General features: G+C 42.3%; 1 protein-coding gene across 1 annotated transcript in view; it reads left to right on the top strand.

Annotated features, from left to right (window-relative positions):
• Positions 1-17,945, top strand: part of VPS11 (VPS11 core subunit of CORVET and HOPS complexes) — a 126,981-nt gene extending 109,036 nt beyond the window's left edge. Inside the window, exon 16 of the mRNA XM_053691297.1 lies at positions 10,768-17,945. Coding sequence (XP_053547272.1) covers positions 10,768-10,932 — 165 coding nt within the window. The 3' untranslated portion in view covers positions 10,933-17,945. The remainder of the gene's footprint in view (positions 1-10,767) is intronic.
• The last annotated feature ends 410 nt before the right edge of the window (positions 17,946-18,355 follow it).

Genomic DNA, 18,355 nt, shown 5'->3' with positions numbered 1-18,355 from the left:
ACTGCTTTGAAATTGAACGCTTGATTTTATCAAAAAGTGGTTTTTCAGAGTCGGTTATTGATACCCTGATACAGGCTAGGAAGCCTGTTACCAGAAGGATTTACCATAAGATATGGCGTAAATACCTATACTGGTGCGAATCCAAAGGTTACTCCTGGAGTAAGGTTAGGATTCCTAGGATATTGTCCTTTCTACAAGAAGGTTTAGAAAAGGGTTTATCGGCTAGTTCATTAAAGGGACAGATCTCAGCTCTGTCCATCTTGTTGCACAGGCGTCTGTCAGAAAATCCAGACGTCCAGGCCTTTTGTCAGGCTTTAGCTAGAATCAAGCCTGTGTTTAAAACTGTTGCTCCGCCATGGAGTTTAAACCTTGTTCTTAACGTTCTACAAGGAGTTCCGTTTGAACCCCTTCATTCCATTGATATAAAGTTGTTATCTTGGAAAGTGTTATTTTTAATGGCTATTTCTTCGGCTCGGAGAGTCTCTGAGTTATCAGCTTTACATTGTGATTCTCCTTATTTGATTTTTCATTCAGATAAGGTAGTTCTGCGTACTAAACCTGGGTTCTTACCTAAGGTAGTCACTAACAGGAACATCAATCAAGAGATCGTGGTTCCTTCCCTGTGCCCGAATCCTTCTTCAAAGAAGGAACGTCTTCTACACAATCTGGATGTAGTTCGTGCCCTCAAGTTCTACTTGCAGGCAACTAAGGATTTTCGACAAACGTCTTCCCTGTTTGTCGTGTACTCTGGTCAGAGGAGAGGTCATAAGGCTTCGGCTATCTCTCTCTCCTTCTGACTTCGTAGCATAATTCGTTTAGCCTATGAGACTGCTGGACAGCAGCCTCCTGAAAGAATTACAGCTCATTCTACTAGAGCTGTGGCTTCCACTTGGGCCTTTAAGAATGAGGCCTCTGTTGAACAGATTTGCAAGGCTGCAACTTGGTCTTCACTTCATACTTTTTCCAAATTTTACAAATTTGACACTTTTGCTTCTTCGGAGGCTATTTTTGGGAGAAAGGTTCTTCAGGCAGTGGTTCCTTCTGTATAATGAGCCTGCCTATCCCTCCCGTCATCCGTGTACTTTTGCTTTGGTATTGGTATCCCAGAAGTAATGATGACCCGTGGACTGATCACACATAACAGAAGAAAACATAATTTATGCTTACCTGATAAATTCCTTTCTTCTGTTGTGTGATCAGTCCACGGCCCGCCCTGTTTTTTAAGGCAGGTAAATATCTTTTAAATTATACTCCAGTCACCACTTCACCCTTGGTTTCTCCTTTCTCGTTGATTCTTGGTCGAATGACTGGGAGTGACGTAGAGGGGAGGAGCTATATGCAGCTCTGCTGGGTGAATCCTCTTGCATTTCCTGTTGGGGAGGAGTTATATCCCAGAAGTAATGATGACCCGTGGACTGATCACACAACAGAAGAAAGGAATTTATCAGGTAAGCATAAATTATGTTTTTGCGGTACCGACGAGTACTGAGGTTTTTCCTATACCTAAGAGACTTACTGAAATTGTTACTAAGGAGTGGGATAGACCCGGTGTGCCGTTCTCACCCCCTCCGATATTTAGAAAAATGTTTCCAATAGACGCCACCACAAGGGACTTATGGCAAACGGTCCCTAAGGTGGAGGGAGCAGTTTCTACCTTAGCTAAGCGTACCACTATCCCGGTGGAGGATAGCTGTGCTTTTTCAGATCCAATGGATAAAAAGTTAGAGGGTTACCTTAAGAAAATGTTTGTTCAACAAGGTTTTATATTGCAACCCCTTGCATGCATTGCGCCGATCACGGCTGCAGCGGCATTCTGGATTGAGTCTCTGGAAGAGAACATTGGTTCAGCTACTCTGGACGACATTACGGACAGGCTTAGAGTCCTTAAACTAGCTAATTCATTCATTTCGGAGGCCGTAGTACATCTTACTAAACTTACGGCGAAGAATTCAGGATTCGCCATTCAGGCACGCAGGGCGCTGTGGCTAAAATCCTGGTCAGCTGATGTTACTTCTAAGTCTAAATTGCTTAATATACATTTCAAAGGGCAGACCTTATTCGGGCCCGGGTTAAAAGAGATTATCGCTGACATTACAGGAGGTAAAGGCCATGCCCTGCCTCAGGACAAAGCCAAAGTTAAGGCTAGACAGTCTAATTTTCGTTCCTTTCGTAATTTCAAAGCAGGAGCAGCATCAACTTCCTCTGCACCAAAACAGGAAGGAGCTGTTGCTCGCTACAGACAAGGCTGGAAACCTAACCAGTCCTGGAACAAGGGCAAGCAGGCCAGGAAACCTGCTGCTGCCCCTAAAACAGCATGAATTGAGGGCCCCCGATCCGGGATCGGATCTAGTGGGGGGCAGACTTTCTCTCTTCGCCCAGGCTTGGGCAAGAGATGTCCAGGATCCCTGGGCGCTAGAGATAATATCTCAGGGATACCTTCTGGACTTCAAATACTCTCCTCCAAGAGAGAGATTTCATCTGTCAAGATTGTCAACAATCCAGACAAAGAAAGAGGCGTTTCTACGCTGCGTACAAGAGCTCTTGTTAATGGGAGTAATCCATCCAGTTCCACGATCGGAACAGGGACAGGGGTTTTACTCAAATCTGTTTGTGGTTCCCAAAAAAGAGGGAACTTTCAGACCAATCCTGGACTTAAAGATCCTAAACAAATTCCTAAGAAATTTTACCTATGATCCAAGAGGGTCAGTACATGACCACTGTAGATTTAAAAGATGCTTACCTTCACATACCGATTCACAAAGATCATTATCGGTACCTAAGGTTTGCCTTCCTAGACAGGCATTACCAGTTTGTGGCTCTTCCATTCGGATTGGCTACAGCTCCAAGAATCTTCACAAAGGTTCTGGGTGCTCTTCTGGCGGTACTAAGACCGCGGGGAATCTCGGTAGCTCCATACCTAGACGACATTCTGATACAAGCTTCAAGCTTTCAAACTGCCAAGTCTCATACAGAGTTAGTGCTGGCATTTCTAAGGTCACATGGATGGAAGGTGAACGAAAAGAAAAGTTCACTCGTTCCACTCACAAGAGTTCCCTTCCTGGGGACTCTTATAGATTCTGTAGAAATGAAGATTTACCTGACAGAGGACAGGCTAACAAGACTTCAAAGTGCTTGCCGCACCCTACATTCCATTCAACACCCGTCAGTGGCTCAATGCATGGAGGTAATCGGCTTAATGGTAGCGGCAATGGACATAGTACCCTTTGCACGCTTACACCTCAGACCACTGCAACTGTGCATGCTAAGTCAGTGGAATGGGGATTACTCAGACTTATCCCCTTCTCTGAATCTGGATCAAGAGACCAGAAATTCTCTTCTATGGTGGCTTTCTTGGCCACATCTGTCCAGGGGGATGCCATTCAGCAGACCAGACTGGACAATTGTAACAACAGACGCCAGCCTTCTAGGTTGGGGTGCCGTCTGGAATTCTCTGAAGGCTCAGGGACAATGGAGTCAGGAGGAGAGTCTCCTGCCAATAAACATTCTGGAATTGAGAGCAGTTCTCAATGCCCTCCTGGCTTGGCCCAGTTGACAACTCGGGGGTTCATCAGGTTTCAGTCGGACAACATCACGACTGTAGCTTACATCAACCATCAGGGAGGGACAAGAAGCTCCCTAGCTATGATGGAAGTATCAAAGATAATTCTCTGGGCAGAGTCTCACTCTTGCCACCTGTCAGCAATCCACATCCCGGGAGTGGAGAACTGGGAGGCGGATTTCTTAAGTCGTCAGACTTTTCATCCGGGGGAGTGGGAACTTCATCCGGAGGTCTTTGCCCAAATACTGCGACGTTGGGGCAAACCAGAGATAGATCTCATGGCGTCTCGACAGAACGCCAAGCTTCCTCGTTACGGGTCCAGATCCAGGGATCCAGGAGCAGTCCTGATAGATGCTCTGACAGCACCTTGGGACTTCAGGATGGCTTACGTGTTTCCACCCTTCCCGTTGCTTCCTCGATTGATTGCCAGAATCAAACAAGAGAGAGCATCAGTGATTCTAATAGCACCTGCGTGGCCACGCAGGACTTGGTATGCAGACCTGGTGGACATGTCATCCTGTCCACCTTGGTCTCTACCTCTGAAACAGGACCTTCTGATACAGGGTCCCTTCAAACATCAAAATCTAACTTCTCTGAAGCTGACTGCTTGGAAATTGAACGCTTGATTTTATCAAGACGTGGGTTTTCTGAGTCAGTAATTGATACCTTAATACAGGCTAGGAAACCTGTTACCAGAAAGATTTACCATAAGATATGGCGTAAATACCTATATTGGTGTGAATCCAAAGGTTACTCTTGGAGTAAGGTTAGGATTCCTAGGATATTGTCTTTTCTACAAGAAGGTTTAGAAAAGGGTTTATCTGCTAGTTCATTAAAGGGACAGATCTCAGCTCTGTCCATTCTGTTACACAAACGTCTATCAGAAGTTCCTGACGTCCAGGCTTTTTGTCAGGCTTTGACCAGGATTAAGCCTGTGTTTAAAACTGTTGCTCCACCATGGAGTTTAAACCTTGTTCTTAATGTTTTACAGGGCGTTCCGTTTGAACCCCTTCATTCCATTGATATAAAGTTGTTATCTTGGAAAGTTCTATTTTTAATGGCTATTTCCTCGGCTCGAAGAGTCTCTGAATTATCAGCCTTACATTGTGATTCTCCTTATTTGATTTTTCATTCGGATAAGGTAGTCCTGCGTACTAAACCTGGGTTCTTACCTAAGGTAGTTACTAACAGGAATATCAATCAAGAGATTGTTGTTCCTTCTTTATGCCCAAATCCTTCTTCAAAGAAGGAACGTCTACTGCACAACCTGGATGTAGTCCGTGCTCTAAAATTTTACTTACAGGCAACTAAGGAATTTCGACAAACGTCTTCTCTGTTTGTCATTTACTCTGGGCAGAGGAGAGGTCAAAAAGCTTCCGCTACCTCTCTTTCTTTTTGGCTTCGTAGCATAATTCGTTTAGCTTATGAGACTGCTGGACAGCAGCCTCCTGAAAGAATTACAGCTCATTCTACTAGAGCTGTGGCTTCCACTTGGGCCTTCAAGAATGAGGCCTCTGTTGAACAGATTTGCAAGGCTGCAACTTGGTCTTCGCTTCATACTTTTTCCAAATTTTACAAATTTGACACTTTTGCTTCATCGGAGGCTATTTTTGGGAGAAAGGTTCTTCAGGCAGTGGTTCCTTCTGTATAAAGAGCCTGCCTATCCCTCCCGTCATCCGTGTACTTTTGCTTTGGTATTGGTATCCCAGAAGTAATGATGACCCGTGGACTGATCACACTTAACAGAAGAAAACATAATTTATGCTTACCTGATAAATTCCTTTCTTCTGTAGTGTGATCAGTCCACGGCCCGCCCTGTTTTTAAGGCAGGTAAATATTTTTTAATTTATACTCCAGTCACCACTTCACCCTTGGCTTTTCCTTTCTCGTTGGTCCTTGGTCGAATGACTGGGAGTGACGTAGAGGGGAGGAGCTATATGCAGCTCTGCTGGGTGAATCCTCTTGCACTTCCTGTTGGGGAGGAGTAATATCCCAGAAGTAATGATGACCCGTGGACTGATCACACTACAGAAGAAAGGAATTTATCAGGTAAGCATAAATTATGTTTTTATTTAAGAGAACACTTTTAATTAACGGTTTGCTCCCCTTTCAGTGGGCCTTCAATTTTTTTTTTTCATAAATGTAAAATACATTCTTTAAAACATTACAAAAGCATTTATTTACGGGATTTTTTTGATGTTATTCGTAGGCTGAAAATGTAAAAGTCAGAGACTGAAGAATTTAGACTCTCCGGACTGACAAATATTGTACCAGACAGTCTATAAAATAAAGCGAGGACTGAGGAGACATGTCTATTATAAAAGGACACAAGATTTATGTGTTCTTTGACTCATGGAGATAAATAATTACTTCAAACAGATTGTGATTTATTTTGAATGGTTTCCAGTACTGTAAAAGAAGAAGTTTGAAGGTCTAGTGTCTTCATGAGTGGCATCACCACATGCAGAGCTTCCTGTGCTAATTCAGATGTAGATTCCTTCTCATTTACATGTTCTATTTCACGAGATATCTTCCCTTTTTAACGTTCAGGAGGAAGAAATAAGTTCTGTGTCTGTTAGACAGATAATGCAATAAACTAACAGTTTTATTGCATTTTCATTTTAAGATGAAGTATTAAACCTGAGTGATGTCTGTTTTATGTTTAGATTTAAAGTTAAAAGGTTGTTTACACTTTGTTTCTAGTTTTATTGAGAAATGATCTAGGCCTGGTCAGAATTGTAATGGTTTTTGTTTTTTAGCTTTGCCTCTATTTTATCCCTTTGCTGGATCACTGTCACAGCACTTTGAGTATATACCCTAGATGGATATCAAAGCATTTGGTAGTTCAGTAGCTATAATTTAAAAGCTGCCATAAATAAAGAATTGGATCTGTTTTTAGGTGTTTTCAGTCTGCAGAGTCCAGTAGTTGGTACAGCTTGTGTCTTGCCTTGAATTATGCGTGAAGCGAGTCAAAGCACCATTTGGTCTGCTTGGCTTTGATTGTGACTGCTGTTTTGTTCTCTTCTGATAGCTTTTGGGTTATACTGATTTGGTTGCTATGTCACAGCTTGTCATTGGTCACAGATCTATATTGTGAAACCCCTAGACTTGAGAGATTCAAGCTGCTCTACATGTGTTTTTTGTTTCCTGGCATTTTTTTTAAAAAAATGTCATGTTCTATTTGAATCACAAAAGGTTATTTTCTTTCTGCCCTTTCATATAGTCCTCCTTTTGGTACTAACTTACCAGTACCGCTTAGGGTTCTACAAGTTTGCGAGAAAAAAGATCTTATAGCTGCAGATTAATCAACGTTATCCCACAGGTAGTAGAACCATATGTATGTTCTTTTGCACAATATTTCTTTTGCAAGATGTACCAAGTCCACGGATTCATCCTAACTTGTGGGATATTGTCCTTCCTGACAGGAAGTTGCAAAGAGAGCACCACAGCAGAGCTGTCTATATAGCTCCCCCCTTAACTCCACCCCCAGTCATTCTCTTTGCTGGCTCTAAGCAGGAATTTTGGACAGAATTAAGGCCCTTAAGTTGGCTAATTCTTTTATTACAGACGCCGCTTTTTAGTGGCAAAGAATTCAGGTTTTGCCATTTTAGCACGAAGAGCGTTATGGCTTAAGTCCTGGTCAGCTGATGTGTCATCTAAATATAAGCTTTTGACCATCCCTTTCAAAGGTAAGACCCTATTCGGGCCTGCACTGAAAGATTATTTCAGACATCACTGGAGGGAAGGGTCATGCCCTCCCTCAAGATAAGTCAAATAAGACAAGGACCAAACAAAATAATTTTCGTTCCTTTCGAAACTTCAAGGGTGGTCCCGCTTCCTCTTCCCCTGCTGCAAAGCAAGAGGGGAACTTTGCTCAATCCAAGCCAACCTGGAGACCTAATCAGGCTTGGAACAAGGGTAAACAGGCCAAAAAGCCTGCTGCTGCCACTAAGACAGCATGAAGGGGTAGCCCCCCGATCCGGGACTGGATCAAGTAGGGGGCAGACTTTCTCTCTTTGCTCAGGCCTGGGCAAGAGACGTTCAGGACTCCTGGGCCGTAGAAATTGTAACCCAGGGGTATCTCCTAGATTTCAAAGATTCTTCTCCAAGGGGGAGGTTCCATCTTTCTCAATTGTCTGTAAACCAGACAAAAAGAGAAGAGTTCTTACGCTGTATAGAAGACCTTTTTACCATGGGAGTGATCTGCCCAGTTCCGAAAACAGAACAGGGGCAAGGTTTCTACTCCAATCTGTGGTTCCAAAAAAAGAGGGAACCTTCAGAACAATTCTAGATCTCAAGATCCTAAACCAATTCCTAAGAGTTCCATCCTTCAAGATGAAGACCATTCGGACTATTTTACCAATGATCCAGGAGGTTCAATATATGACTATCGTGGATCTAAAGGATGCGTATCTACACATTCCTATCCACAAAGATCATCACCAGTTCCTCAGGTTTGCCTTTCTGGACAGGCATTACAAGTTTGTGGCTCTTCCCTTCGGGTTGGCCACGGCGCCAAGAATCTTCACAAAGGTGCTAGGGTCCCTTCTGGCGGTCCTAAGGCCGAGGGGCATAGCAGTGGCGCCTTATCTAGACAACATCTTAATTCAAGCGTCGACTTTCCAACTTGCCAAGTCTCACACGGACTTAGTGTTGGCCTTTCTAAGATCTCATGGATGGAAGGTGAACGTGAAAAAGAGTTCTCTTATTCCTCTCAAAAGAGTTCCATTCCTGGGAACTCTGATAGATTCGGTGGACATGAAAATATTTCTGACGGAGGTGAGGAAATCAAAGATTTTAACCACCTGCCGAGCTCTTCATTCCATTCCTCGGCCATCAGTGGCTCAGTGTATGGAGGTAAACGGACTTATGGTAGCAGCAATGGACATAGTTCCATTTGCTCGCTTGCATCTCAGACCACTGCAACTATGCATGCTCAAACAGTGGAATGGGGTTATGCAGATTTATCTCCTCAGATAAATCTGGATCAAGAGACCAGAGACTCTCTTCTTTGGTGGTTGTCACAGGATCACCTGTCCAGGGAAACGTGTTTCCGCAGGCCAGCGTGCTTTGTCTATTCTGTTGCACAAGCTTCTGGCAGATGTCCCAGATGTTCGGGCTTTTTGTCAGGCTTTAGTTAGAATTAAGCCTGTGTTTAAACCTGTTGCTTCGCCATGGAGTCTCAATTTAGTTCTTAAAGTTCTTCAGGGGGTTCCGTTTGAACCCATGCATTCTATAGATATTAAGCTTCTATCTTGGAAAGTTCTTTTTCTAGTTGCTATCTCTTCAGCTCAAAGAGTTTCTGAACTATCTGCATTACAATGTGACTCGCCTTATCTTGTTTTCCATGCTGATAAGGTGGTTTTGCGTACCAAAGCTGGGTTCCTCCCTAAGGTTGTTTCTAACAGGAGTATCAATCAGGAAATTGTTGTTCCTTCTCTGTGTCCTAATCCTTCTTCTAAGAAGGACCGTCTGTTGCACAACTTGGACGTGGTTCGTGCCTTGAAGTTTTATTTGCAGGCAACCAAAGATTTTCGCCAATCATCTTCTTTGTTTGTTGTCTATGCTGGAAAGCATAAAGGTCAAAAGGCTACGGCTAACTCTCTTTCCTTTTGGCTGAAAAGCATCATCCGTTTGGCTTATGAGACTGCTGGACAGCAGCCTCCTGAAAGAATTACCGCTCACTCCACTAGAGCGGTGGCTTCCACATGGGCTTTTAAAAATGATGCTTCTGTTGAAACGATTTGTAAGGCTGCGACTTGGTCTTCGCTTCATACCTTTTCCAAATGTTTCAAATTTGATACTTTTGCTTCTTTGGAGGCTATTTTTGGGAGAAAGGTTTTGCAAACAGTGGTGCCTTACGTTTAGGTTCCTGTCTTGTCCCTCCCTTCATCCGTGTCCTAAAGCTTTGGTATTGGTATCCCACAAGTTAGGATGAATCCGTGGACTCGGTACATCTTGCAAAAGAAAACAGAATTTATGCTTACCTGATAAATTTCTTTCTTTTGCGATGTACCGAGTCCACGGCCCGCACTGTCCTATTCAAGACAGAAAGTATTTTTTATGTAAACTTCAGTCACCTCTGCACCTTATAGTTTCTCCTTTTCTTCCTTGGCCTTCGGTCGAATGACTGGGGGGTGGAGTTAAGGGGGGAGCTATATAGACAGCTCTGCTGTGGTGCTCTCTTTGCTACTTCCTGTCAGGAAGGACAATATCCCACAAGTTAGGATGAATCCGTGGACTCGGTACATCGCAAAAGAAATACATTTATCAGGTAAGCATAAATTCTGTTTTTTATTGTGCTTAGGCTTGACCTGTCCTGAGCAGTTTTCGTTTTCAAATCCCTTTTTACAAATAGATTCTTACCTGGCTATGCATGAACTAACTCAATGGAATATATACAATCTTGGAAAGTTAAGTAATACAACCTTACTCTTAAATAAGGTTTCTCAAATTCATTCCTCACAGATCCCTAACTGGTTTTATTTAAAGGATTTCTCTAGCAGAACATAGGTGAGACCTCTAGTTAAATAATCAAAGTAACTGAACTTTTGAACCAAGAAGGCAAAAACTTACAATCTAGCTTATTAGAGCTCATTGAGACTTAAGTTCAGGTACTCTTTTGTAAAATCCTGCCAAACACCCAAAAGGGACATTAAGCACTAAATGCATTTCATGCACCTGCCTTGAATTATGGGTGCTGCCATTTTAGAAGCTATTTACACTGCAAGTATCTAAAAGGAGAGTTGCAGCACGTGCCAACACTTCATCACTGGACTGTATTGAGTGCTAGACTATAGGAAGGTGGGGAATAACCTCAATACTATTATATGGTCTTCTGTCATTGAATGCTTTAAACAAGAGAATGTCACCACAATCTGCTTAAACTGAATGAACTTGGTGAAGTCACCTGTAATCAGGCATAGATTTTTATTCTTTTTCTTAGAGAGATTATAAAATTCTTGCTAAACATTGAGTAGAACTGCTTATGATATGAGAACGAGGTGTGCATATAGCAGCACTTTATTTGCAAATCTCACTGAGAAAATGTAGGAAGTTTTAAAATTATTTTGTCAAACAAATGTATTTGTGAATACAGTGTAATACATGATTTTAAACTGCCTCTGCATTGTTACAATGGCATGAGACTGTCGGCTCATTGTAGAAGTAATCTTCCTAAATTTATCTACTGCTGTCTCCTTTTTCAGCTAAAGCACTCCAGTGATGGATTCAGCGTGGTCGCAGACTACTTTGGCCGTGGTGTCTTCAACAAACTGACATTGATCACTGATGGACCCTCTGGTAGAATGGGAGCTGTGAAGGAGGCTGGATTGCAGCGAGATCTTCTCATTAATACCAAGAGGAATGTTTAATCTTAAGAGTGAGATCTTTTGTGCATATAAAGAATTTGACTTAAGGCCAAGCTGTGGCAACCTAATGTGCTTTATAAGCAAAGCTTAGAGTTCTTGTAAAGTAACAAAGACTTGATAGATACCGAGTAATAAAAGGAACTAAATCTGATTACTCTTGTCATGGACAAAATGTGAACAGAAGAAGGGTCTCTCTGAATTAGACTGTAGCATCTTATATGTAAGATAAGAAGACTGATGCTGAGTTCTACAGGATTCTGCTTTACTATTAAATGATACCTAACAAAGACATTGTGATCGTATCTTCCCAACAATATCTTGCAAGCCACAATTCTTTTTCCAGTCTTAGAGTATACTAGATTTACATGTCACTGCATTTGTCACTTTGCTTGTCATTGATAATGCCTAATTCACAAATTTACCATGTCCCTAGTTTTGGTCTTGTTATCCCCATTTGGACTGACCTTTTAACTTATTAAACCTGTTCATATCATTAGGTCAATATGCTCCAGTGGGACTGACCATTTAACCTACTAAGGGTCTGATAATCAAACACTTGTTGGCATGGAGAGAAATCTTGCCAAATCTTTGGAGACTTTACTGAGCTATTTTGCAATGTAGTTGTCTCTCCTTCACATCAAGAAAAAAAATTGCCTTTTTAAAAGTCTTTGAGGGTCCTCAAGTATTGATGAGACGTCCATTTCATCAGAACAGAGAGGTTTAGATTATCAGTACATCTGATACTATTGGTGGATTTTTTTATTTCTATTTTATGTCAACCTTACAGATTAACTTTATATTACAATCCCATACTCTTCAATATACCTTTAATGGGTTCAAGTATATTGCAAAATGGACTCTCCATGCCATTGGAAAGAATATAATTAATTTTATTTCTTTCCAATGGCATGGAGAGTCCACGAATCCTTTGTAATTACTAGTAGGAATTCAACTCCTGGCCACCAGGAGGAGGCAAAGAACACCCCAGCAAAACTGTTAAGTATCACTCCCACTTCCCATAAACCCCCAGTTATTCTTTGCCTGTGTACATTGTAGGAGTTGTGCGAAGATGGTGTCTGAGGAAAATCAAGTTGTAATACTTTATTGGGTACTTTTCCATGCAAGCAAGGATTGGAGCAATGCTGCGTCCATGTAATTTTTTTTTAGCAAGAGTAATGGTGGCTATAAGCTGTTGGAGGTCGGGGAGGTAGTCCTTATTTAACTCCAACAATTTAGGCTAACCCCTCTATAGAAAACCAGGGTTGGTTACTCTGTTTTTCTTGTATCTTCACGCCCCTGTCAGTGGTCGGATGAGGCTAACAGACCTTGAGCTGCTGTGACTGCTCCACAGCAGAGGACCCTGAAGGGTAAGTCCTTTATTATTTACCTCATAAAAGACAGGAAAATATCACTGAGGAAGGACTGGGATGCTATCAGGGACCTGCTACCCTCAGGAGGGGTTTGTTTTTTATGTCATATATATCCTCATGTTCTGGGATATTTTGCGGTTGGAGCAGCTTCTTGGCCTTTAGCCAGATACAGGAACCTTGCCGCTTTCTTATCCTGGTTGTATTTGATATAGACCAGGTCAGTCCTGACAGATATTAAATGGGGGTCAGGTTTTTTAACTTATTTGAGCCCTGACCGTGGCTTTCTCAGCAGCGCAAGGTCGCGCGCTTCTAGCCGCCCTTTTTTCTCAAATTCTGAGGTTATCCAGGATGGATTTTTTTTTCTCTGACTAGTGCCTTTCAGTAAGGGGTTCTAGGTGGCATTTTTACTACTGTGTGAGTAGTACGAGGCTCTCTACTAACTTTGTTTCAAGCCCCTCATAGCTAATGATGGTTTGCCTTTACGAGCCACGCTTTGGGGCGATACCTCTCACGAGCCTGTAGCTACATAAAGGGAGATTACTTTTGGCTCTTTTTCTAACGGGGATTGGTTGTAAACCTTTGGGCTTGTGTCACCTGCTTTTATGGGGTTCATTTACAGACCTAGTCAGCAGCGTGTCTCCTGAGTATTAGACTATGCTGTGGCAGGTCGCTCAAGCCGCCCCTCTTAATTTTATTGGGGCTTCTACTTTGCTTCCTAGAGTCCGATGTAGGTAGCTAGCGCTCTTATTTCTTTAGTATACTCTCAGACAACATATGATCCTGGCAAATAGGAGACTAACGGGTTGATGGGCGAAGCAAGGCCTGGGACTTTTTTAGTGTTGACAGTTTGCCACTGCTCGCTGGGCGCCTAGTTGTCTTGCGGTGTTTACTGGGTTAACCCCTTTTCCACCGCGAGACTGTTTTGTTGGCGCATTTGTCTCTGTAATGGCGTCTCCTGTTGCGAGCGCATACAGAGTTTTCTCTGTCTAGTTATCAACACAGTTTCTACTAGTTAGTTTAACTAGTTAGGCGTGAGGCTCCCTTATGGTTCCGGGTTATACATATAAGGATTGTGGTTTATTATATTCCTGGGAGTCATGGGGACTGAAGTAGCGCTTTCCTTTATTAGTATGCTCAGGAGGAGTCGGTACATTACTGCTTTTTTAGCATAGTGCATATTATAGATTGACTATTTATGTACTTTACTTTCCCAGGTTGTCTCAGAGCACAGTGGTTCTTTAATGATTATAATTTCAATTATACTGTGATCTCTCTATGGGACATTGTCATAGCCATGGGGTATATGTATTCTCATACCCCGCTATTATTTCTTAAAGTTGTAGCTCTGTGTTACACTTTTTAAAGGGATTGTTTTTAGCCTTATAAAGTTTGGACTTTTCTTATATGTGAATGATTATCTCTTGGAAAATTTGCAGAGATTTCTAGTTACCATTCTTTACTATTGTTTTATGGTATTTCTGGGGACTTCTCTATATTGGTGTTTACTGCCATCTTGTGGCAGTTCAGTGCTGATATTCCTTATCTAATTTACATCAGTTATCTGATGTTTTTCATCTTCCGTGAGGAGGTATTTTGTGTGGGAAGGATTTCCCTTCTTTTGGATGGCATCTCTTTGTTTTCTCTGTGGGACATAATGTCTTTTGAGATATGCAATTTAGCATTTTCTGTATTCTAACCTCTTATGTATGGGACTCATGTTAAGTTATTTGAGCTATGATTCTTTATTTCTTGGCTCTCCCAGGTTGTAAAACCTTGTTCTGCATGGTTTAGAAGTCCTCTCCAAAGTGACAGTTTAGCTTCCCCAGAGCAGTCTTTTTTTTTTTTTTTGAAACAGGAAATTTCTATTCTCCCTTTAGTTCAGGAGGGTAAGTTCATTAACTCCATTGTCCTCTAGGACGTGTATCTTCATGTTCCTATTCTCAAGGAACATTTCCAATTCCTGCAGTTTGCCTCTTTGGACAACCTCTTCCAATTGGACTGCCCTTCAAATCTTTTTCAAAGGTTCTAGGGGTTCTTCTGACAGTGGCCAGATCTCTAAGCCTGCTGCCACACTGCCCTGAAAGCACACAATCCGTTTGCTCTCTGAAGTTAAAGGGACAGTCAAAACAAACTTTCATTATTCACATAGGGCATGTAATTTTAAACAATTTTCCAATTTACTTCTATCACCAATTTTGCTTTGTTCTCTTGGTATTCTTAGTTAAAATCTAAACCTAGGAGGTTCATATGCTAATTTCTAAGTCCTTGATGGCCGCCTCTTATTTCAGGGCATTTTGACAGTTTTCACCAGTAGAGGCTGTTAGTTCATGCGTTTCATATAGATGACACTGTGCTCACGCACGTGGAGTTCCTGTGAGCCAGCACTGATTGGCTAAAATGCAAGTCTGTCAAAAGAGATGAAATAAGGGGCAGTTTGTAGAGGCTTATGTACAAGATAATCACAGAGGTAAAAAGTGTATTAATATAACTGTGTTGGTTATGCAAAACTAGGGAACATGTAATAAAGGGATTATCTATCTTTTAAAACCATAAATATTCTGGTGTAGACTGTCCCTTTAACCAGTGCCAGGCCGGGTCAGATCCTGGATGGGAGACCAGCTGGGAACACAGGGTGTGGTATGCCTTATGACCCGGAGAGGAACAATTTCTTTTCAGGCGCCTTCTTTTCATTTAACAAGATCCCATTCGGATTCTCTGTTGTTCATTCTCCTCTCTCACAGGTGCAACGTGAATCTGGAAAAGAGTTTCTTAGTACCAAATACCAGGGGATGTTTTTTGGGAATGATCATAGACTCGATCTCCATGTAGATTTTCTTGAAAGAGGTCAGAAAATCCAAGCTTCTTGCTGCTGGTCTTTCCCTTCACTCCTCTTTCCGTACATCAGTGGCTCTGTGTATAGAAGTAATTGGTAATAGTAGCTTCCATGGACATTATTCCTTTTGCTCGTTTCCATCTGTGACCTTTACAGTTATGCTTGCTCAGACTCTCGGAACTCTCTGAGGATAGACTTAGACATCCAGACGAGATTCCCTGTCCTGGTGGATCTCAGGACCTTCTGTCCCAGGGCACATGCTTTCTGAGACCATCATAGGAGTTGTGCCTACGGACGCCAGCCTTCGGGCTGGGGTGCACTTTGGGGTACCTTAAGAGATCTGGGAATTTGGACTCAGGAGGAGTCTGTCCTCCCAATAAATATCCCAGGGTTAAGAGCATTCTTCTTTGCTCTGATAGCAGGGCCTCATTTGAGTTTGGTCCTTTTTTTCAGTTTTCAATCTGTCATCATTCTTCGGTGGCGTATATCAACCAGCAGGCAGGAATTAGAGTAGCCTTGATGGAGGTGATTTGCGTTCTTTAATAGGCTCACAATAGTCACATTTCTACCTTCCTCATCTCAGGGGTGGTCACCTGGGAAGAAGATTATCTGTGTAGTCAAACCTTTCATCAAGGAAAGTGGGCCCTGTATCTGGAAATATTCTCAATGATAACTCTCATATGGAGAGTTCTGGAGTTGGATCTTATGGCGCCTCGTCTAAACGCCAACTTCCAAAATATGGACATAGATAAGGGGCTTCGTCAACAGCTCTGGTCGACACTCTGGTGGTTCCATGGGACTTCGGTCTCATTTTCCTGTTTCCTCCGTTTGCCCTCCTTCCTCGGGTGCTAGACCGTATCATCAGGAGCGGCTTCGGTGATACTAGTTGCTCCAGTTTGGCCTAACAGAATTGATTTGCAGATCTGGTCAGATGTCGTTCTTTCCCCTGTGGAAATGACCTCTGAGGAAGGACCTTCTACTTCAATGTCCTTTTCTACATCCAAACCTAGATTCTCTGAAGCTGTCTGCTTGGAGATTGAACACCCAGTCTTGTCTAGACGATGTTTTTCAGATAAGGTGATTGATACTATGATTCAGGCTCGTAAGGCGGTAACTCGCAAGATTTACCATAAAGTATGGCGTACATGCTTTTTCTAGTGCGAATCTAGGGGTTTCTCTTGGAGTCAAGTGAGGGTTTCTTGCATTCTGTCCTTTTTTCAGGAGGGCCTGGAGAAGAGCTTATCAGTAAGTACTCTGAATGGCCAGATCTCTGCCTTTTAAATTATTTTGCATTAACGTCTGGCTGACTTACCAGATGTTCAGGCCTTAGTCAGAATCAGGCCTGTGTTTATGTCTGTTGCTCCTCTTTGGAGCCTTAATCTTGTCCTTAGAGATCTGCAGCAGGCTCCGTTTGAGCCTATGCACTCTGTTGATATTAGTTTGTTGGAAGGTTTTGTTCTTGCTATTTCTTTTGCTTGTAGGGTCTCAGAGCTTCTGGCTCTGCAATGCAACCCCCCCCCCCCCCCTTACCTTATTTTTTCATCCGGATATTTTTTCATCCGGAAATTGGGATTTCTTCCTAAGGTGGTTTTGGACCGCAATATCAGTCAGGAAATTGACGTTCCTTCCTTCTGTCCTAATCCTTCTCATAAGGAACGACTCTTGCATAACCTGGATGTTTTGCGTGCTTGGAAGTTCTATCTGCAGGCAACTAGAGATTTTTGTAAATCTACTGCCCTTTTTGTTGTCTTTTCTGGTAAACATAAGGGCCAGAAGGCCACTTCCTCTACTCTTTCTTTTTGGTTGAGAAGTGTTTTTCGGTTGGCTTATGAGACAGTTGGACAACAGCCTCCTGAGAGGATTACTGTTCATTCCACTAGGGCTGTCTCTTCTTCCTGGGCCTTTCAAAATGAGGCTTTTGTGGAACAAATCTGCAAGACGTCCACTTGGTCCTCGTTGCATACTTTTTACAAATTCTACAAATTCAATGTTTTTGCCTCAGCTGAGGTTTCTTTTGGGAGGAAAGTTCTTCAAGCGGTGGTGCCTTCTGTTTAGGTCCGCCTGTATTGTTCTCCCTCCCTTCCATTCTGTGTCCTCTAGCTTGGGTATTGGTTCCCACTAGTAATTAGAATGGATTTGTGGACTTTCCATGCCATTGGAATGTAAAAAAAAAATTATGCTTACCTGATAAATTCTTTTCTTTCCTGGCATGGAGAGTCTGTGACCCGCTCTTATTTAAATTTTGAAATGGCTTTTTGTCTTTCTAAACTTCAGGCACCTCTTTACTCTTTGTGTCCTCTTCTCTTTCCGTATTCCCTCGGCTGAATGACTGGGGGTTTATGGGAAGTGGAAGTCATAGTTAACATCTTTGCTGGGGTGTTCTTTGCCTCCTCCTGTTGGCCAGGAGTTGAATTCCTACTATTAGAATGGGTTTGTGGACTCTCCATGCCAGGAAAGAAAAGAATTTATCAGGTAAGCATACATTTTGGGTTTTTTCTCCCCTTTTCTTGTAATTTAACTATGAAAATGTATGATTTTCTAAATTAAGTAATGGGTGCTACCATGTTTGTCCCTTATCTGTTTCCCTCTCTGAAGACAATTATGTTAAGATTACTACAGCTTTTACTGTATCTTTGCACTAACCTTGTCTCATAATTATATGTTAGAATTGCTGCAGCTTTAAGCTCAGCTCACCACACCCTCTGGATGTGTCTGGGTCTCTGTGACATCATCAGAAGCCATGTTAGTTTTACTAATGAACCTGTTAGTGAATAAGCCATGTGGTTGTAGCTGAATAAAAGTTATCTAAAGTTCCTGCTGCAGAGTCTCAGTGATATGTGCAAGAGATATCAGAGACAAGGTAACAGCACACAACTGAATGTTCTAATCCTGACTACACACAGAACATAACAGCTGGCGACGAGGATCTGTGGTCTGACCCTATAATGGCACTTATTGGCACCTTACCTGTGTTTGCAGCAGACACAGACAGATGGGACACATGGGTTGAACAGTTTGAGCTATATTGTACAGCAAATAACATAGGAGCTGATAAGCAAGTGGCTGTGTTTCTGACAACTATAGGCTCAGCCGCTTACACTACATTAAGGGACTTTCTCTCACCAGATAAACCTAATGCTAAACCTCTGTCTGACCTGATCTGCCTGTTATTTGACCACTACCTACCTAAGCCTCTAGAGATAGCAGAACGCTTTAAGTTTTA

The sequence above is a fragment of the Bombina bombina genome, chromosome 8 (genome assembly GCF_027579735.1).
Source record: "Bombina bombina isolate aBomBom1 chromosome 8, aBomBom1.pri, whole genome shotgun sequence".
Taxonomy (NCBI): Eukaryota; Metazoa; Chordata; class Amphibia; order Anura; family Bombinatoridae; genus Bombina; species Bombina bombina.
This window is presented reverse-complemented; position numbering and strand designations above follow the sequence as displayed.